The 19,259-nt window shown below is 42.1% G+C and overlaps 1 protein-coding gene across 1 annotated transcript; it reads right to left on the reverse strand.

The window, feature by feature from the left end:
- Positions 1-16,417: 16,417 nt before the first annotated feature.
- LOC129776961 (uncharacterized) lies at positions 16,418-18,868 on the reverse strand. The gene is made up of 2 exons (XM_055782945.1): positions 18,600-18,868; positions 16,418-18,432 (listed from the first exon to the last, which is right to left on the reverse strand). The coding sequence occupies exon 2, from the start codon at positions 18,419-18,421 to the stop codon at positions 16,865-16,867; it is 1,557 nt and encodes a 518-aa protein (XP_055638920.1). The 5' UTR covers positions 18,422-18,432; positions 18,600-18,868; the 3' UTR covers positions 16,418-16,864.
- Positions 18,869-19,259: the final 391 nt, after the last annotated feature.

The following is a 19,259-nucleotide window of genomic DNA, read 5'->3' on the forward strand; positions in this document are numbered from 1 at the left end:
GTTCCACCGAAGCGATGGTTACCAGGTGAAAAAGAAATACTTAACTAATCCGCTGAATGCCGAAAAGTTTGAAATGGACGAAAAGTTAAACGATTTGCATCACTAATTCAAATCAATTGAAATTCCCTTCTCCCGTTCCCTCTTGGAGTGACTCGTTTTGTTTTATTTGGAAGCTCTTCTAGCCGGACGGGCAAATTCCTCGCCAGGGCGCGACAATGGCTCAGACCCGAGCGCTGGGTGCACAGAAGCAACAGGTTTGCTCGTTCTCCCGTCATATTCTCTCGTCATTCCGAGGCAACAAATCCGCCAATCCGCTCTCTGGGTCCACGAGGCCGACGAGGGAAAATTATAAATAATATTTTTTGAATATGGTCAACGTCAGCCTCTGCCCGGGGTCGCCGAGTGAACCCATGCGCCGCGGACTTAACGGAACTGAAACTGGTTAGCGAAATTAATCTAATTGAGTATGTTGGTTTAGAAAAACTGTTTAGGAACTGTCAATCACAACCGCCTCTAATTAGGAACAGGTTTCTACCTTCGCTCGTGTGCTCTGACAGTTGTTCCACATTTTGCTTTTGTTTTAAAAATTCACCATATTTGGGCGGTCTATTATTTATATTCTGGTGGCTTCCTCTATCACCGCGCTCCGAATCAAGCTCACTGAACACCCGATTAAAAACCAATTTGTTCTCGCAATTCGGTGAGCGATACGGGATATATTATGAGATATACATTCTTGTTCCCGGAGATGATTGATTATGTCGAACTGAAACTTAGTAATGTTGGGTAATCAAATTAACAAAATTGGAGTAGTTTTTTGTCACAGTTGAGTGTGAAATTTTTACTTATTTAGCAATTCATGTACACTTGCTTTTCTTGCTCAGGTCGATTAAATGTGCAATTGAATAAAAAAAAAAAGTTTCGTTGTTTTTGAAATCAATTCCAAAATATTCATTGAGAGGAATAATTTGAAAGACGTTCCATTTCCGAATTTAATTTAAATATGTTTTGTATGTTGTATGTTTATACAGCCATTCCATGTCAAACCGATATAGTGGTTCTCAGATTTTCGTCAAAAGTGGTAATTTTGTTCTTTATTGTAAAACATTAGACCCGTATTTTTTATTTTTTCGTTAGGGTGAGCATTTCCATTTTAGGATGGTCTAAAAAATCAACTTTTTCCTATTTTTTCCTGAAATTACTGTTGTCAAAAAATCATAACTTTTCAACCACTAAACCGATATAGATAATCGACATATCAAATTGAGCCTTTTATTAAAAAAAATATTGAATTTGCAAAAAAAATGGATTTCACTTTCGTAATATTGATTGTAGTTGTTTTTTTATTGTTTTGACGGCTTTGTACTAGAGGGCGCCATATTTATTTATATTTTTTTTTGAAAGCTGAGGATTTTTTGCATAACATATCTCGATATCAGAAACGCTATTTTTTTCGTTTTTGAGTTATGATTTTTCAAAGTTAGCCGATGGTTTAAAAAAACAATGTTTTCCCTTTTTTCCACTACAAAATACTTTTTGGATAAAAGTGCAAAATTGATTTTTCGGACCATCGGTTAACTTTGAAAAATCATATCTCAAAAACGAAAAAAATGGCATCTCTGATATCGAGATATGTTGTGTGAAAAATCCTCAGCTTTCAAGGAAAAATATAAAAAATATAGCCCCCACTAGTCCAAAGCCATCAAAACAATAAAAAACGACTACAATCAATAATAACGATTATGAAATCCATTTTTTTGCAAGTTCATAATCTAATAAAAGGCTTATAATTGCCTTCAATTTGATATGTCGATCATCTAAATCATATGTTCATATGTTATGATTTAAAAAAAAGTCATTTTTGGAAAAAAAAAAAAGTGGAAAAAGTAGATTTTTTGGACCACTTTTGACGAAAAACTGAGAACCACTATATCGGTTTGCCATGGAATGGCTATATATAAGAAAATCTGTAGAGTACATTTGCTCTTGATACGAAAATGGTTTCATGTTTATTTTTGATCTCATGATTAACAATTCCTGTGCGGTGAACCGCTACAAAAAATAAACCGCCACTCTTCGTCCTCAACTCGTCTGCTTTATTTTGCGGAATTAAGAAGATAAAATTAAGTTGTATCCTTCATATAGATTGATCATATAAATCGTTTATCTACTCCATTATATTGCATGTGTTTAGTACTTAAAATATTTTAATAAATTTTATATCATAAATAAACTAACATAAAAACGACGCTGGTTAGAAACTCATGAAAAATGAGAAATGAGATATGAAAAAACGGCTATGTAACGCTTCGATAATTCATTTCTACATGCTGACAAAAAAATTCAGTCAAATCGGTCGAGTAGATCCACCAGCTGAAAAACATGGTTTCGAGAAAAACGCGTTCAAAAATTCGTACAACTATACCATATACCATATACCATATACCAATAAAAAATTTTTTTTCGACCTTCCAGACCGGAATCTCCCCTTAATGTAGGTCTCATCATCAATGATATAACACCGGTATATCGTTGGCAGCTTCGTGTAAAGTTTGCGGGCGCACCTTTTGGAAACGCTCTGCTGGTGTTCGTCCCGATTTGGGAAGCTCTGCACCTTGTACGTTTACAATCCAGTTCGGTTCTTGGTACTACGGATAAAACAAAAAAAAACGGAACGAACTATCAAGTTTTATGGAAAAGTCTCACATCGAAATGTTCTGATGCCGCTTGAAAAAAACAATCATCGCTCTTTCGTTCTTATTCTAGCATATGATCCATTGTCATCCATTCCTGGAACCATTGGTGGACCTTTGAGGCGGTCGAATGATGTATGTTCATCATCAGTTACTTAGGACTCCGCACTTGAGTGAACAAAATCCTTTCGCGAACGGTTTGCTGATTTTCTTGCATCTCGACCGAAATCTTACTGGCTTATTGCAAAACTGAGCGGATGTAAGCAAACACAAAGAAACTAGGAAAAAAGGTTTCTTTTCTGTCAAGATTCCATACATTACGCTAGTTTGAAAGTGTCGTAACAAACATTGACTCACCTTTCAATCAAAGGCGTCTATGAGCATAATCAACTGCGTTTCCACCGGTTGTGAGCACCGCCCGATGAGCCAGGGTTGTGCGAGCCATCGTCATAAAAGGATACGTCATTTACTTCAAATTCGTGCTGTGTATCAATGGTTATTCATTGTAAACAATATTGAAGTATTGAAAATGTAAACATGACATGGTGGTCATGTAAACAAATTTGGATTTGCATTCGAAAGTTGGTTGTGAAAGATTGTGAGGGCGGTACATTATAACGAAACATTGCTGAGAAGCATAGCGTTAATCGGGGAGCTGTTCAGGAAATTTGAAAGATTTACCAAGAGCTCGGATCTGAGGCTGACAGAAAATGCAGAGAAGGTGTGCACAAACTTCTTTGGGAAACAAAGTGAAATATATCGATATCAAGGCATTTTAGTGATGCGGTATGTTATCTAGTACGGTCTTGACACAAAACTTTCAACACGTTTTTCTCGAAACTAGTTTCTTAAACTGGCGTACGCAGAGTCTGTTCGATTTTTTGTGTGTTAAATAATCAGAAGGGCTGGAATCGTGTACGTCATGGCATTACTTTTTCATGCACCCCCTCACTTCACCAGTTTGTAACTATTTTTTTCAATCTCATTTTTCCCTTTAAGCTCTGGTTGTATTGATGAAAGCTAAAGAAAAAAATATATAAATAATGTCTAGTAAAATTATTCTTGCCCAGAGCTCGAAAAAACTCCCGAAACTAGTGCTTCCACACTGGAATATACCCTTAACACATTAAGGACCGCACGTTTTGGGGCAAACTTGCACGCTTCATTTGTTCGTATTCCACGAATGAGATCGTTTCCTTCGGTGTGGATGAGATGAAGGTGAGCCATCGGTAGGTATTGTTAGATTCTTGGCAAACCAAGGATTGACCCATCAAGCGTAGAAAATACCGGTTATTTCGTGATCCATCCGCAACAGACGGAACGCGAAACACGAGAAAACTCGTGAGCGGTTCGCAATGTGTTGAGGAAAGGGAATTGAGGACTTAATGAAATTATAAAATTACCAATCAATGGCAAGGATATGTTTTCTAACACACTTTCATCGAATAATTTACTAGATTCATTGTCCTTTATTCAGGTTCAAAGTGGCCTGCTTGTTTATATACAGCCTGTCTCCGCCAACATAGTTTATGAGCAGAGTTCCAGAGTAACGGGTGTTAAATAAAAAATGAGAGTAACTCAGTAACTCAGTAACTTCAGTAACTCAAATAAAGAGCGTAAAATTTTCTTTTTCCAAGAAAATTGCTTTTTGGGCTCCCTAGAAACAGTAGGCGTGTTTGGTTTTGCTAGTTTGAATTTAGTCAAAGCAAAGATGGCGTCGAAACAGCACGTGCTCCGCGAACGCATTGTACGGTTCTACGAAACGCATTTCCAGCAAGGAAAAAAGTTCACGGTGGCACATTTTAAGGAAGAAAATGTACCTGTCAGTACGGTATATCGTATCCTGGGATCCATGAACGTAGAGCGGAAGGTCGGAAGTGGTCGCCGGTGACGATAATGACGGAGCAGAGGAAGACATCGTTAAAGAAGCTGTTTGACAACAAGGACGTAACCAGCCTGCGTGACGCCGGTCGAAAATATGGCTGCTTCCACGTATTGATCCATCGGACCCTCAAGATGGAAGGAATCGTCTACAGGAAGAAGACGAGGTCACCGGAGTACACGGAGGAGCAGATTGAGACGGTTAAATCACAGTGTCGGTGGATGACCAAAAAATACCGCGGGACGTCTTTCGTTCTGGACGACGAAAGCTATTTTCCGCTGTCCAAAACGCATATCCCAGGAAATGATAATTACTACTCCAGCGACAAGTCATCCACACCGCCTGTAGTGAAATACAAGTTCAAGCACAAGTTTGTAAAAAAAAAAGGTTATGTTGTACATCGCCATTTCCGACCGGGGCATTTCAAAGCCTTGGTTTAAGCCGAGCGGTCTAGCAATCAACCAACAAATCTATCGAGAAGAGTGCCTCGATAAAATGCTGCTGCCGGTCCTGAACGAGCATCACGCGGATGGGAAGTACGTCTTCTGGCCGGACGTACTTCCCAATACGTCTTCCCAATACGCCAAGAAGACGCTGGCGTATCTTGAGGAGAAAAAGATACCGTTCGTGCCGAAAGATCGTAACCCAACAAACTTGCCCCAGTGCCGCCCAATAGAGGATTTCTTTGGCTCACTCAGTGCCCTAGTGTATAAAAACAATTGGAGGGCCAAGGACACGAAGCAACTGACTACAAGAATCCGGAATTGTATCCGGAAAATGGACGTAAGTGCCGTACAACGTTCTTGTGAGAGCATCGCGACAAAGTTGCGTCGAACAGCAGACCACGGCCCTTACTCAAACGTTCACTGACATTTTTTTGAAGAAAATACATTATGTTATCAATAAAAAATACTGAAATCGATGAAAAAGAAATTTTTTTTTATATATGATTGAAAAAATTCTCATGTTTTATTTAACACCCGTTAGTAGAATAAAGAGTAGACTGACTACCGTTCTGAATCATATTTCGGACACTTAAGGCGTTTGATTCAGAAAACATATCTTAACTTCATGCACCGGTATATTTGGTTGATACCGATTTAATTTCGATGATTGCTTTTATATCTCACTAGCTGACCCGGCTAACTTCGTCCCGCCAAAAATTTGTTTTTTGTTATCAATACCTTTAAACATTCACGTTTTCTTACTATGAGCAAGTTCATGGTTCCAATCGCAGAACTGTTCATTGATTGATCTTCTATTCGTCTCCGTTGAATCCCTCCCCCCTTAGAGAGGGCAGTGGAGAGTCTAACCACCATAGAAACATTTATTGCAACCTAAAACCTCAATATGCTTAATTTGGTTCCATTAGCTTGAATAATTCTCGAGTAATGCAGAAATTTGTGTTTCATTTGTATGGCAGCCCCCCTTTAGAGAGGGGGGAGGGGTCTCAAACTATCATGAAAACCTTCCCCTACATACCAATTGTCATGTTGATCGGTTCAGTAGTTTCCGAGTCCATAAGAATCAGACAGACAGACAGAAATCCATTTATATATATATATATATATATATATATATATATATATATATTATTTATAATGATACTACATCCCATTGAGAGATTAGATCTTCTTCACAATTTTTCGCCAATAATCCCGATCCATGGCTGCAGTTCTCCAACTCCCGGCTGCACCGATTCTTGCCAAGTCCTGCTCCACCTGGTCCAACCACCTCGCTCGCTGGGCTCCTCTCCTTCTTGTTCCTACCGGATTCGATGCGAACACCATCTTTGCAGGGCTGCTGTCCGGCAATCTTGCAACATGCCCTGCCCATCGCACTCGTCCAGCCTTGGCGACTTTCTGAATGCTGGGTTCGCCGTAGAGTTACGCCAGTTCGTGGTTCATTCTCCTTCTCCATACTCCGCTTTCCTGTACACCACCGTATATTGTTCTGAGCACTCGGCGTTCGAAAACTCCAAGCGCTTGTGAGTCCTCTTCAAGCATCGTCCATGATTCGTGCCCATAGAGAACAACCGGTCGAATTAGGGATTTGTACATGGTACACTTCGTACGGGGTCGGAGTTTGTTGGACCTCAAGGATTTGCGGAGCCAATAGTAGGCTCGACTTCCATTGACAATGCGTCTTCGAATTTCACGGCTGTTGTTGTTGTCAGTTGTTATCAACGAGCCAAGGTAGACAAATTTCTCTACCACCTCGAGCTCGTCGCCGTCGATCACAACACTACTACCAAGAAGAACTCTGGTGCGATCAGTCCCTCCTGCTAGCATGTATTTAATCTTAGACGCATTGATCCCAAGCCCAATCAGCCCTGCTTCGTGTTTCAGTCGGGTATACAAGTCGGCTACCGTCGCATGTGTTCTTCCGATTATGTCCACGTCGTCGGCGAAGCAGATAAACTGACTAGACTTGTTGAAAATCGTGCCCCGCATGTTGAAGCCCGCTCTCCGCATAACACCTTCCAGCGCCACGTTGAAGAGCAGATATATATATATATATATATATATATATATATATATATATATATATATATATATATATATATATATATATATATAAATATATATATAAATTAATTGAATTTAGGTAACACATCTTTCCCCAAGCATAAGGGACTCTATATCGATATCCATTTTGATTAGATTCAATATTTCGATAAGCCAATCTAACTTTTGAATGGTTTCTAACTATGCACATTGCAGGTTCGAAATAAAATTTGTTCATCTTTTACATTTTTACAAATCGTAACTCAAACGTTTTTTTTTTTTTTGGCAGACTTATCTCACTTCTTAACTAGGCGAACCTAGCCAGAATTTTCACCTGCCCCCGGGCGTCTGAATGCCAAAGGGGGACTAGGCTCTGCGGAATGCACGTATCTGCATGCTCGTGCTGTTTCAGTCCTGACCGAGAAATTGTCGGACAATCGCGCAGGTGCTAAGGATGACCGACTTTTGGATGCCGGCCAATTCCTTCTCCATGTTCAACACCTTTAGCGCTTCCAGAAGTGTCTTCGGGACAATTCCAGTTCCAGAGAGAACGACTGGAACAATTCTTGGGACCTCCCTTAGCCCCCACAGTTCCTTGAGCTCCACGGCCAATGGTCGGTACTTGCAGATTTTGCGACCGTGGGTCTCCTCCAGATTCTGGTTCAGTGGAATAGCGACATCGATGATGGTGACTTTGCGGTCGCTCTTGTCGTAAACCATTATATCTGGGCGGTTGTGGTGGATCGAGAGGTCGGTCAGAACAGTGCGATCCCAGTACAGCTTGAAACGGTCATTTTCCAGGACAGGTGCAGGCAGGTACCGGTAGTTTGGTACGTTGTCTTCCAGTAGAGCACATTGGAGCGCCAGTTGTCGATGAACAATACGGGCCACGTTGTTGTGGCGCTCGGTGTAGGCTGCGTTGGCCAAAACGGGACAGCCTCCCATAATGTGCTCTATGTTTTCACCTGGTTGATGGCACATCCGGCAAATGTCATCAACGTCTTGATGCCAGACGTACCGCCTGCAGTTTCTCGTCGGCATTATCCTGTCCTGGATGGCTATCATGTCGGCTTCTACTACTGAAGAGAGTTCACCACGCGTTAGCCACAGATTAGATGCGGCCTTGTCGACGTGTGGCCGGTCCAGTTGATGGGGGTGGGCACCATGCACTGCCTTCTGCTTCCAAGCTGCAATCTTCTCCTCCACTGTCTGCAGATTGCAGTTGAGTTGGTACTCCGCTTGCGCCAAGTGCAGAGCGCTGTATCCTCTGTCGGCGGCGCAGACAGCCCGGTATAGCGCGTTTTGGTTGGCGCGTTCTGCGAAGTACTCGCGCAGTTGTCGTACCTGGGCAACACACAGTGCAGATATGTCGACTATTCCAAGTCCCCCTTCTTTGCGTGGCAGTGAAACTCTCTCCAGTGCCGATTGAGGATGGTGCATTCCGGCCTCTTTGAATGCTTTCCTCATCCTCCTCTCAAGGTCCTCTAGGTCAGTTTTGCTCCATTTGACTACACCAAAACTGAAGGTCAGCAGGGGAACCGCGAATGTGTTGATCGCGCGTACCTTGTTCCCCGCGTTGAGGAAAGTCCTCAGGACACAGTTCACTCGACTCAAGAACTTGTCTCGCAGCTCCGTCTTGATGTCGGAGTGGCGAATCCCGGTGAGCTGTCGGAATCCAAGATATTTATAGGATTCGCCACGAACCATGTCTCTTATAAACTCGCCGTCATAGACCTCGTAGCCTCCGGATTCGGTAAGTTGTCCTTTCAGCAGGTGGACACAGCGACACTTGTCGAGGCCGAACTCCATACAGATGTCCCTGCTTATGTCTTCGACAACCCGGATAGCTACACCTAGACGCTGACGTGAATCAGCGTAGACCTTGAGATCATCCATGTAGAAGGTATGGGTCACTTCTTCGTGGGCGCCGTCGCCATACCTTATTTTATAGCCATGACCGTTTCTATTGAGCGTCCTACTGAGGGGGTTCAGTGCCAGACAAAACCAAAGCGGGCTGAAAGAGTCGCCTTGGAATATCCCCCTCTTTATCTGCAGCGTTCTAGACTGCAACACATTTTCCCCATCACTGAGGTGCAGAGACGTGCTCCACTGCCTCATCGCATGCTGCAGGAACCTAACGACGACGGGATCAATCTTGTATAGCTCCAATACCCGGACGAGAAACGAGTGAGGTATGGAGTCATAAGCCTTCCTGTAATCGATGTAAGCCATACTTAGGTTCCGCTGGTTATATACCGCCTGGCCGACTATGGCTGCGTCGATGATGGCCTGGTCTTTGCAGCCATGCGTATTTTTCCTGCATCCTTTCTGCTCTTCTGCGATGATGTGATGCTGTTCGCAGTGAGCAGAAACTTTGGCGGTAATTATGCTGCTCAGTATTTTGTACAGACTCGATAGGCACGTTATCGGTCTGTACTTTGATGGGTTCAATGTGTTGCTGTCTTTCGGGAGGAGGAAGGTGACGCCACGGGTGGCGAATTCAGGAAGGTTGTGTGGGTCACGTAGCACCTTGTTGAAGCACTCAGCTATCTTTGGATGTGCGACGGTCAGCTTCTTGTGCCAAAAGTTCTGGACACCATCGGGGCCCGGTGCTGCCCAGTTCCTCAGGTACCGCGAGGCTTCGCGGACATCGTTCTCTCCGACGATGATAGCTGGCATCTCTCCAATTTCACCACAACTCTCCTCCTCCCGTCTTAACCACATTTGCCCGTCGCGATGTTCTACTGGGGTCTCCCAGATACCAGCCCAGAAGTTCGTCACATCGCTAATATCTGGCAAACCTTCGCGGTAGTCGGGCTTCTCGTCGCTAATGTGGTCGTAGAACGCTTTCTCGTTATCTCTGAACATTCGATTTTGTTCCTGGCGCTTTGCAGAGTCAGAGTAACGTTTCAGCCGTTTTGTAAGGACGCTCAATTGCTGTACCAGTGTGTCGAGTTTTTCCGTCAGCTGGTGAGCTCCCAGCTGGCGAAGTTCAGTAGGCCGCACGATCACAGCAACTTGGCGACATAATTTCGCCGATCTGCTGCCTCTTTTGTACGCCATCAGTCTTCCAATTGCGGCGCGCTTGTTTAGGATCCGTTGCTCCAATCTCCTTCGCCATGGAGGCTCACGCCTTTCACGGAGATGTTGGAGCAGTCTGCCTTCTGGCCTAATACGGTATCCTAAACTTTTGGCGGTCGCCACAGCAGCACAGTAAACTTTCAGTTGCAGCTCCTCCATGTTCTCAGCATCAACCAAGTGCAGCGGAAGAACGTGCTCGTTCATGAGCTTTACTGCACTTGTCAGCCTGCGGGAATGCTGTAACTTCGGGATCCTGGGGCGCGACAAAGGGTCCGTGTCGCGGAACTGTGAGATCGCCTCGTCGTAATGGAAGACCAGATCGCGTAGTAGTTGTTGATCTGGCTGTGGGTCTTCCGGCTCAGGGGGTTGTTGTACTGTGGCCTCCACTGGTGCTGATTCGCGTGCCCCACTCGCGAATGAATTGCTCAGCCGTACTGAACTTCGTCTCGACACATCGCTTGCTCTGCTTGTTCTGGAGCTTAGTTCTCTCTGCACCTGCTGCTTGATCTCGTCGACTTGCGTTTGGGAGAGCATATTGTTGCGTACAATCGCTCTACGCCTCGCGTTCATCGCGTTTTGGTCAAGCCTCCCGACGAACTCTGGATACGCTTCCTCGAACATTGTTAGTATTCGAGGGCGACCGCTCATGTCCGTCTCCAAAGCAGTGCAGATGTAATAGGCGCGGATCACGAATTTGTTCATTTCGTGTGTCCACATGATCCGTCGCCTAGTAGTACCCACAAGTGTGGACGACTGTCGTCTGACAGTCGCAACACGCCTCGTAGGCGCAGCGTTTCGTTGGTGATGTTGATGGCTGCTGTTTCCGTGTGGCGGTAGCTCTTCGGGTTGAACCCGGCTGGTGGCCCGCTCTTGCACCTCGCCCTCCAGCCGCTGGCCGCTCGCTCTTACTCCCGTTCCAGGACCAGCTCCAGTTCGGGGACCCTCCTCGGGCGATCGCATTCTAAGTATTCTTCGTGAACGTAGCTCCATTTTCTGGGTGTATCTCCTTTGCCCGGGAGACAGCGGGTTGGCAAGGCCTCCATGACCCGGGAGGCCTTCCCCGGGAGAGATATAGCGCTCTGACTCGCTCGCACCCCCTCACTTAGCCACTTTCGACACCCGTTCTCGGAGCCAAGACCAGGTGTGTGTTTCCAGTTCACGCCCGATCTAAAAATGTCGTCATATGATCTTCGTGGAGGCGTGAGATAGGAACATTTGAGACCAACGGGCAGGCTCCTACCCTAGTGTTGATCCCCATTTGAGAATTTTTTTTTTTTTTTTTTTTTTTTTTTTTCGTTTTTGAGTTATGATCTCTTTGATTTTGGGATATATTATGTAGAGAGACTCGAGATTTCAATAAAAAAATAAAAAAATGTCCTCTATCTTTAACCATGTAAACTACAAAAAAACAAATGCAATCAGTAATTACAAAATCCAATTTAATGGAAATTGTAATATTCTTTTTCTAAAAAAGACTAGCTAATTGGCTTAAATTTTATATGTTGATCGTCTGAATCGGTCCAGTGATCGACGAGTATACTCGTCATACGTATAAATCAGTGACCATTAGCTATTTGAATTGCGTTTTTTGAGAAAAACAAAACATATTCTCGAAAGGCCTAAGGGAGTAAGGGAGTTAAAAGTGCCCCCAAGCCAAATCACCATCTGTATGGCACATATTTTATAAGATATGAAATAAAAAAATTTGACGGTTTATTTGAAACCTTATATGGTTTAACATAGGATCTGTAGTTTATTTTTCGTTTATTTCACGCCATCCTCAAAAGCTTCGAGATAAAAATTTGAAAAAAAATACTGAATGGATCTTACTACGGTGTATTATGAAAAATTATCAAAAAATTTTTTTTTATCAAACATTGTAGTACTAAAAAAAAATTGAAATTTTGATTTTTTTTTGGGATTTAGGTATTCAGTACTACTCTAATTCATATTTAAATGTGTTCCTACGGTATTTTCAGACATGTGTGATTTTTTTCAGATTTTTTTAGTGTTGCGCGGCACAAAAAAATTTTTTTCTTATATTTCCAACGGGTCTCGCTGGGTAAGAGAACAAAAAGTGCCCCCAAACCAAATCATCATATTGTATAGGGTATTAAATAAAACATTTTGGCAGTAGTTCCATATATTTGAGTCCTTATATGGTACACCATAGGATCTATGGTGAAAAATGCATTTTTTTGTTTTTTTCCACGCCATTCTCAATAGCTTTGAGACAAAAATATCGAAAAAATAATGAAAGTACATCTTGCTAAGGTGTACCGATAGCAGGTTGATCCTTCTTCATATATTCCCAACCGTGTTTGTTTTCCTGACTACATCAATTCCTCTGTACATTTTGATCTGTTCATGAAGGAGAAAATCCATGGAATTCCAGATTATCATCGATCGGGGATCGTTCCTACGATCTTCAATGCAAAATATGGGCGTATCAATTGTGATAATATGTACTTTACTGATGGGTCCTCTATGAATGAGTCCACAGGATTTGGAGTGTTCAACGACATTTTTAGCACCTCCCACAGTCTTCAGAATCCTTGCTCAGTGTATATTGCTGAATTGGCAGCAATACACTGGGCGCTGGACAGCGTCGCCTCACGACCTGTTGAACACTATTACATTGTAACGGATAGTCTTAGCTCTGTCGAAGCTATCCGTTCAGTGGGCCGGAAAAGCACTCGCCGTACTTCCTTGAGAGAATACGAGAAATTTTGAGTGCTTTAACCAGACGCTGTTATGTCATTACCTTTGTCTGGGTCCCTTCACATTGCTCAATTCCGGGTAATGAGAGGGCTGACTCATTGGCAAAGATAGGTGCAATTGAAGGCGATATTTATCAGCGTCAAATCGCCTTCCATGAATTTTATTCTTTAGTCGGTAAAAATACCATCGCTAACTGGCAACGTAAGTGGAACGAAGATGAATTGGGTCGGTGGCTTCATTCGATTATCCCTAAGGTTAGCCTCAAACCATGGTTCAAAAGTCTGGACTTGAGTCGGGACTTTATTCGCACCTTCTCTCGACTCATGTCCAATCACTGTTCGTTAGACGCGCTACTCTTTCGTTTTAATCTTGCCGATGGCAATATCTGTGCTTGTGGCCAAGGTTACCACGACATCGAACACGTTGTTTGGTCATGCGAGGTGTATCTTGTTGCCAGATCGAATTTAGAAAACTCTCTTCGGGCCAGAGGAAGACAGCCCAATGTGCCGGTGAGAGATGTGTTGGCTCGGTTAGACCTTGATTACATGTCCCAAATATATGTCTTCTTAAAAGTTATCGATCTTCGTGTGTGATTGTCCTTATATCCTTATATTCTCCTTTTCCTTTTCCTTCACGAGAAATTAAATCCCTTCTTACTAACAATAGAATAACATTAGAATAAGTTAAATTGTTAATACATATTAGATGTGAGGATAGTTTAAGAATTCAGTGTGAAGTGTGAGTATGAATGTGAAAGTGAGTGTGAGTGTGAGTGTGAACATGGTTACAATCTCCTTACATCCCATCCTTTTCCTAAGGAAAATGTGTCACCCTTCTAAACTCGAGTCGACCGCGAGTAATCGGTTTCCTATTTCATTAACCGTAGAATTAAGAAAACATGTTAATAGTAAAAGTATAGTTGAGAGTTTGGCTTCTTTAAACCTATGTAACTGAGCCTGTACAAATAAACGAATTTAAAAAAAAAACAATAGAATAAGGTGAAATGTAAATACATATTAGATATAAGATAGGCTTAAGAATTGAGTATGATGAATGTGAGTGCGAATGTGAGTGTGAACATTGTCAACATATCCTTATATCCCTTCCTTTTCCTGAAACAAAATATCACCCTTCTAAACTCGAGCAAACCACGAGTAATCGGTTCTCTACTTCATTAACACTAGAATTAATGAAAAATGTTTATATATACTTGTAACAATACAGATAGGAGTTTGGCTCCTTTAAACTTATGTAACTGAGCCTGTAAAAATAAACGATTTAATAAAAAAAAAAAGGTGTACCGATAATTTTTTTTTTATTAATTCGTTTATTTTTACAGGCTCAGTAACTTAAGTTTAAAGGAGCCGAATTCTTAAATATAATTTTAAAACTATATATATAAACAATTTTCTTACATCTATGGTTAGTAAGGTGGAAAACCGATTACTCGCGGTGTACTCGAGTTTAGAAGGGTGACATATTTTACCGATAAATATCTTCAAACAATTTGTTCATCAAAAAATGTAATAATAAAAAAAAACTAAACCTGCGGCACCTAAACCTTTTCCATATTTTCTGGCATTTCGAAATTTTGAAAAAAATATAACTTTGAGTCCCACTTCTTCTTCTTCTTCAATGGCACTAACGTTCCTAGAGGAACTTCGCCGTCTCAGCGTAGTATTACTTGCGTCATTTTTTATTAGTACAGTTAGGTCGAAGCTCTTGCCACGACCAGACGTGTTTACGGATTACACTGCGTATCGATTGTATTCGAATTGCTTTTGTTCCACACTTCGGTGTGAAGATAGACCTGCCTCGCGTTAGGACAACTAACGACAGTTTTTGCATTCTTGCTATTTGAGTTATCATAGCAAAAATGACACCTGTGCGCTCCCGTGAGAACACCTTCAAAGTGGATTTGTCCAACTTCCCCAAGCGCCCATCGTTCGAGGAGATACACAAGTTTGTACACGAGACAATCGGTCTATCCATTGACCAGGTTTTCAGACTACAGATGAACCATGCCCAAAACTGTGCTCATGTAAAGTGCTGCGATCTGAAGACCGCTCAGGATGCTGTTGAGCAACACAACGAAAAACACGAGTTGGAGGTGAATAAAAACAAAATCAAAGTTCGACTCTTGATGGACGACGGAGGAGTAGAGGTCAAAATCCATGATTTGTCCGAGAATATTCGGAATGAGGAAATCGCAGAGTATCTCAAGCAGTACAGGGATGTTCTTCTCATCAAAGAATTGGTATGGGGCGATAACTTCGCCTACAAAGGAGTATCGACGGGAGTGCGGGTAGCGAAGATGATTTTACGAAGACACATTAAGTCGTTCGTTTCTATCCAAGGGGAACAATCATTGATTACGTATCGCAACCAGCCACAGACTTGCAAACATTGCCAAAATCTTCAGCACCCAGGCATCACTTGTGTCGAGAACAAAAAGCTTCTCGGACAAAAGACTGATCTTAACAATCGACTGAAGACAATACAAAACAAAACCTCGACCTACGCGGGAGCGCTTAATGGAACCAACCTCGGCAACGATCTTCTGCCGAAGTTTGTGGGTACCAATCTAAACAAACTCAACGAACGAGCGCGAGTTACTCAGCCGAACGCGGATGATCGCTTGGAAGCATCCTCCTCTCGTTCAACTGCTACCACGTCATCTGAAACAACTTCGTCATCCCAAACCAATTGTCCCCTAGAACCATCTAAAGAGACAACGATGTCAATTTCCACAATAACGTCGACGGCACTCATTGATGAATCTATACATCGTGCTCATGGAGATGAGGCTGCTCTAGTGGACAACGGAATCAACGAATGCAACGACACTCGGGACCCGCTGAGAGTAGAGGGTTCTCAGCACCACAAAGTCCATAGTGAAACCGACGCAGTAAGTGTAAGCACTTTCAAAATTCCTCTTTCTAGCCTTCATTCCCATCCCACCACAATGGAGATTTCCGAGAGTGAAAGCAATGAGTCGTCGTGTGAGAGTGTACCACCTCAAAAAGTAAAACGAGGAAGGGGGCGTCCAAAGAAACAACGGACATGCTCTCCGCCTCATGTATCTACAGATATCACTAACAAAGTATCGAATATGTCGTCCCAGTCACGAAATGAGGGAGATGATGTTTAAGAAGTATTTCCTCTGCTACATATTACCCTCTCCTTACTAAACTATATTCAGTACCTTATGCCTCATCCATTGCCATATGAATAATCTACCAATCAGCTACAACATTGGTAGTATTAATACCAACTCAATATCTAGTACTAATAAAATAGCAGCCTTGTCCACCTTCGCACGTTTAATGGAGTTCGACATAATTTTGCTCCAAGAAGTCAAAAATATTAATTTTAGTATATCTGGATTCAATATGGTGACAAATGTAGACGAAAACAAACGAGGGACAGCAATAGCGCTTAAGCCTCACATCCCCCTCTGCAACGTGCAAAGAAGTTTAGATAGTCGAATCATAACAGTCAAGATCAACGACTCAGTCACTATAAGGTACACTGGGGCAAGTGGAACCCCAAAAACCATTATTTCAAAAATAAAGTGTCCTATTTTTCCTGTTTTTGATTATTTTTCAAAACGAATTATACACATCACTACTGTAGCCGATTAGCTATTAATATATGGAACCGAAAAATGAATTCCTCAACTAGATTTTAAGTTTGGCCAAAAATAATCTCCAAGTCCCCAAAGTCCACTTACCCCTTGATACGGGGGTTAGTGGAAACCTGGAATTTTATGTTTACAACAAGTTAAACTCTGTTAAAAAGGTGTTTGGGAATGAATAAAACAAACTGTATTCACTTTCTTTTATTCTTTGATAATACAAAATTAATTAATCAATGCATTTAAGGAAATAAAAAAAAAATGCAATAAATATCGTTATTGCTTCGCAAGTCTTCAAAATCAGGTCAATAGATAAAAATAGCAGGTACATCGCTAACCACAGTTATGATTTCTTCGAAGCTCTCTTACGCTTTGCTTTCTGTGTCGCCTCTTTAACCGATTTGATCGTTTCCAGCTTCACAACGGCATCAGTCGATGTTATAACTTCTGCCCCAGGACAAACTTTTTTTCTCTGCGCTTTGGAAACAGGAATCTGTTTCACATGGTCAAGGAGAATCGCTTCAAAAGAATTATTTTGTGGATTATCATTTTCCATTTGGTCATTCCCTGTTGAGGAAGCAATGCAATTACAAGTTGCTGAAGCTGCATCTCTGGTGTTTGTTACTCTTGGAAGCGCCTTCTTCGATCCTTCGACGATCTCAACAGTGTTGTCATCTAACGTTTGAGCTGCTTGCTGTGATGCGATGAAACGTGCCCATGCTCTCGGTTCGTATTTGTCTTCCGGAATCACCTTATCGGAAAACGGGTATACGCCGGCCTTGCGGAACCCATTTTTAATTATTTGTGAATCAAATGATCTCCAAACTTTGGAGATAATGTTTGAAAAAGCTGATTTAGACAGCTTCGTCCCATAGTGATTCCGTTGCCACTGGATAACGCACTTGTCATAGTCTTGCTTCAATGGTTTAAACACCGCCAGGTCCATAGGCTGCAAGAGATGACTTGTGTGGGGCGGAAGTTTGAGTATCACAACATTATTCTCGATTGCTTTTTGGATGAGAGCAAGAGAAACATGTGATACATGGCCATCGTAAAGTAGGACCAATTGTCCCTCAGCGGTAGCGCTCAGAAAGGACCGTTCGAAGTAGTTGGCGAAAACATCCGTCTCCATCCAGCCGTTTTTGGTTGCAGCATAAACTATTCCAGGAAATTCATCACATTTACTAGCCATCCAGCTGTTCCATACGTTGGATCCTTTGAAAATAATAAGTGGTGGTAATTTGTCACCAGCCGCATTTCCTCCCATCAATACAGTAAAATTTTCTTTTCCTGAACCGCCCGTGACACGATGAGCAGCTCTTCCAGTTTCTCCCACAGTCTTAACCCGACTCGGATCGAGGCAGAAGCTAGTCTCATCGATGTTATATATCTGCTCTGGAGGAACGTTCGTGGTCACCTGTTTTAGGAGCTTGAAGTATTCGGTCATCACGAAAGGATCAGCTCCTCGTTTCCGTGCGACCTCAACGGCTTGGGGCTTTTTTTGCGATAGATGATGCCGGCGCTTAAAATTCCGGAAAAAATCGTCTCCCGGAACACCGCTTACAAACGGTGTTTGAAGCTTGTTAACTTTTACGTACTCTGCTATTGCCAAAATTGTCTCCTCTTTGGATAGTCCAAAGCCCCACTTATCCATTTTCTTGATACAGTCGGCGATCTGTGTTTCAACCTTCAACGGCAAAGCAGTGGGTCGGCCTCCCGTTATACTTTTAATGCCTCTCAGACCTTTCACTCGCTTGAAGAGTGTTGCATATGGGATTCGGAAGTGCTTTGCTGCCGCTTTTATCTTCATCTTGCCGTTTTTTACATCATCCATCGCATCTGTCAAGTCCTGTCCACTGTATTTAGCAGGAGAACGCTTGCGAATGTATTTGCGAACCATTCTTCCGGTGGCTGTAAAGATTAAAAACATTCAATAAGCAATGTTTACTTTCACGTATTCCACTTAACCCAATTACAAAAACATGTGGGGCAAGTGGAAACAGGCCGATTTTTATAGTAAAAAGACAATCTTTCACATTTTGTATCGGTAAACACAAAAATAAGCATTTTTCAATTACCTAGTAGTGAAATGTAACCAGTTTTCCGAACTGCCGATCGTCGAAAATGTAATTTTACTGACAGCGTAATCGACTCTGATCGCAGCTGCAGAAATGCGATTGTAAACAAAGCAATATTTGGTTGCGTCTGGTGGTTCACAACGACTAAAAAGTACGTTTAGTAGATGTTTATTGATTGTTTGGCAGATGTTGTGTGGAAACAAAGCAAAATATTTTTTGTTATTTGTTTACTTTATATTTGATCCACTTACCCCCAAATTCCACTTGCCCCAGTGTACCTTATGTAATGTCTATGCACATTCAGGTTCGCAAAATTTCTCTGCTCGCGAAAATCTTTTCAAAAATCTCCCCTACTATCTACAAAATAGTAGTGACTATTTGATTCTAGGCGGTGATTTTAATAGCGTTATAGCCTGCAAAGATGCCACAGGAACCAACAGTTTTAGTCCCTCTCTCAAACGTCTCGTTGATAATCTTGGGCTTTATGATGTATGGGATGTATTGAATGGAAATCGAATAGATTATAGTTTCATTCGGGCAAACGCAGCATCACGCATCGATCGAATTTACGTTTCACAGGTTGTTGTTCCGCATCTCCGTACGGCTGAATATTTTGTGACGTCTTTTTCGGATCACAAAGCCTGCAAGGTACGCTGTTGT

This window comes from Toxorhynchites rutilus, chromosome 3 (genome assembly GCF_029784135.1).
Source record: "Toxorhynchites rutilus septentrionalis strain SRP chromosome 3, ASM2978413v1, whole genome shotgun sequence".
In the NCBI taxonomy this organism is placed as follows: domain Eukaryota; kingdom Metazoa; phylum Arthropoda; class Insecta; order Diptera; family Culicidae; genus Toxorhynchites; species Toxorhynchites rutilus.

Bases quoted from the DNA above. Each gene is read 5' to 3' on its own strand.
- LOC129776961 (XM_055782945.1), bottom strand. From the start codon at position 18,421: ATGGTTCGCAAATACATTCGCAAGCGTTCTCCTGCTAAATACAGTGGA.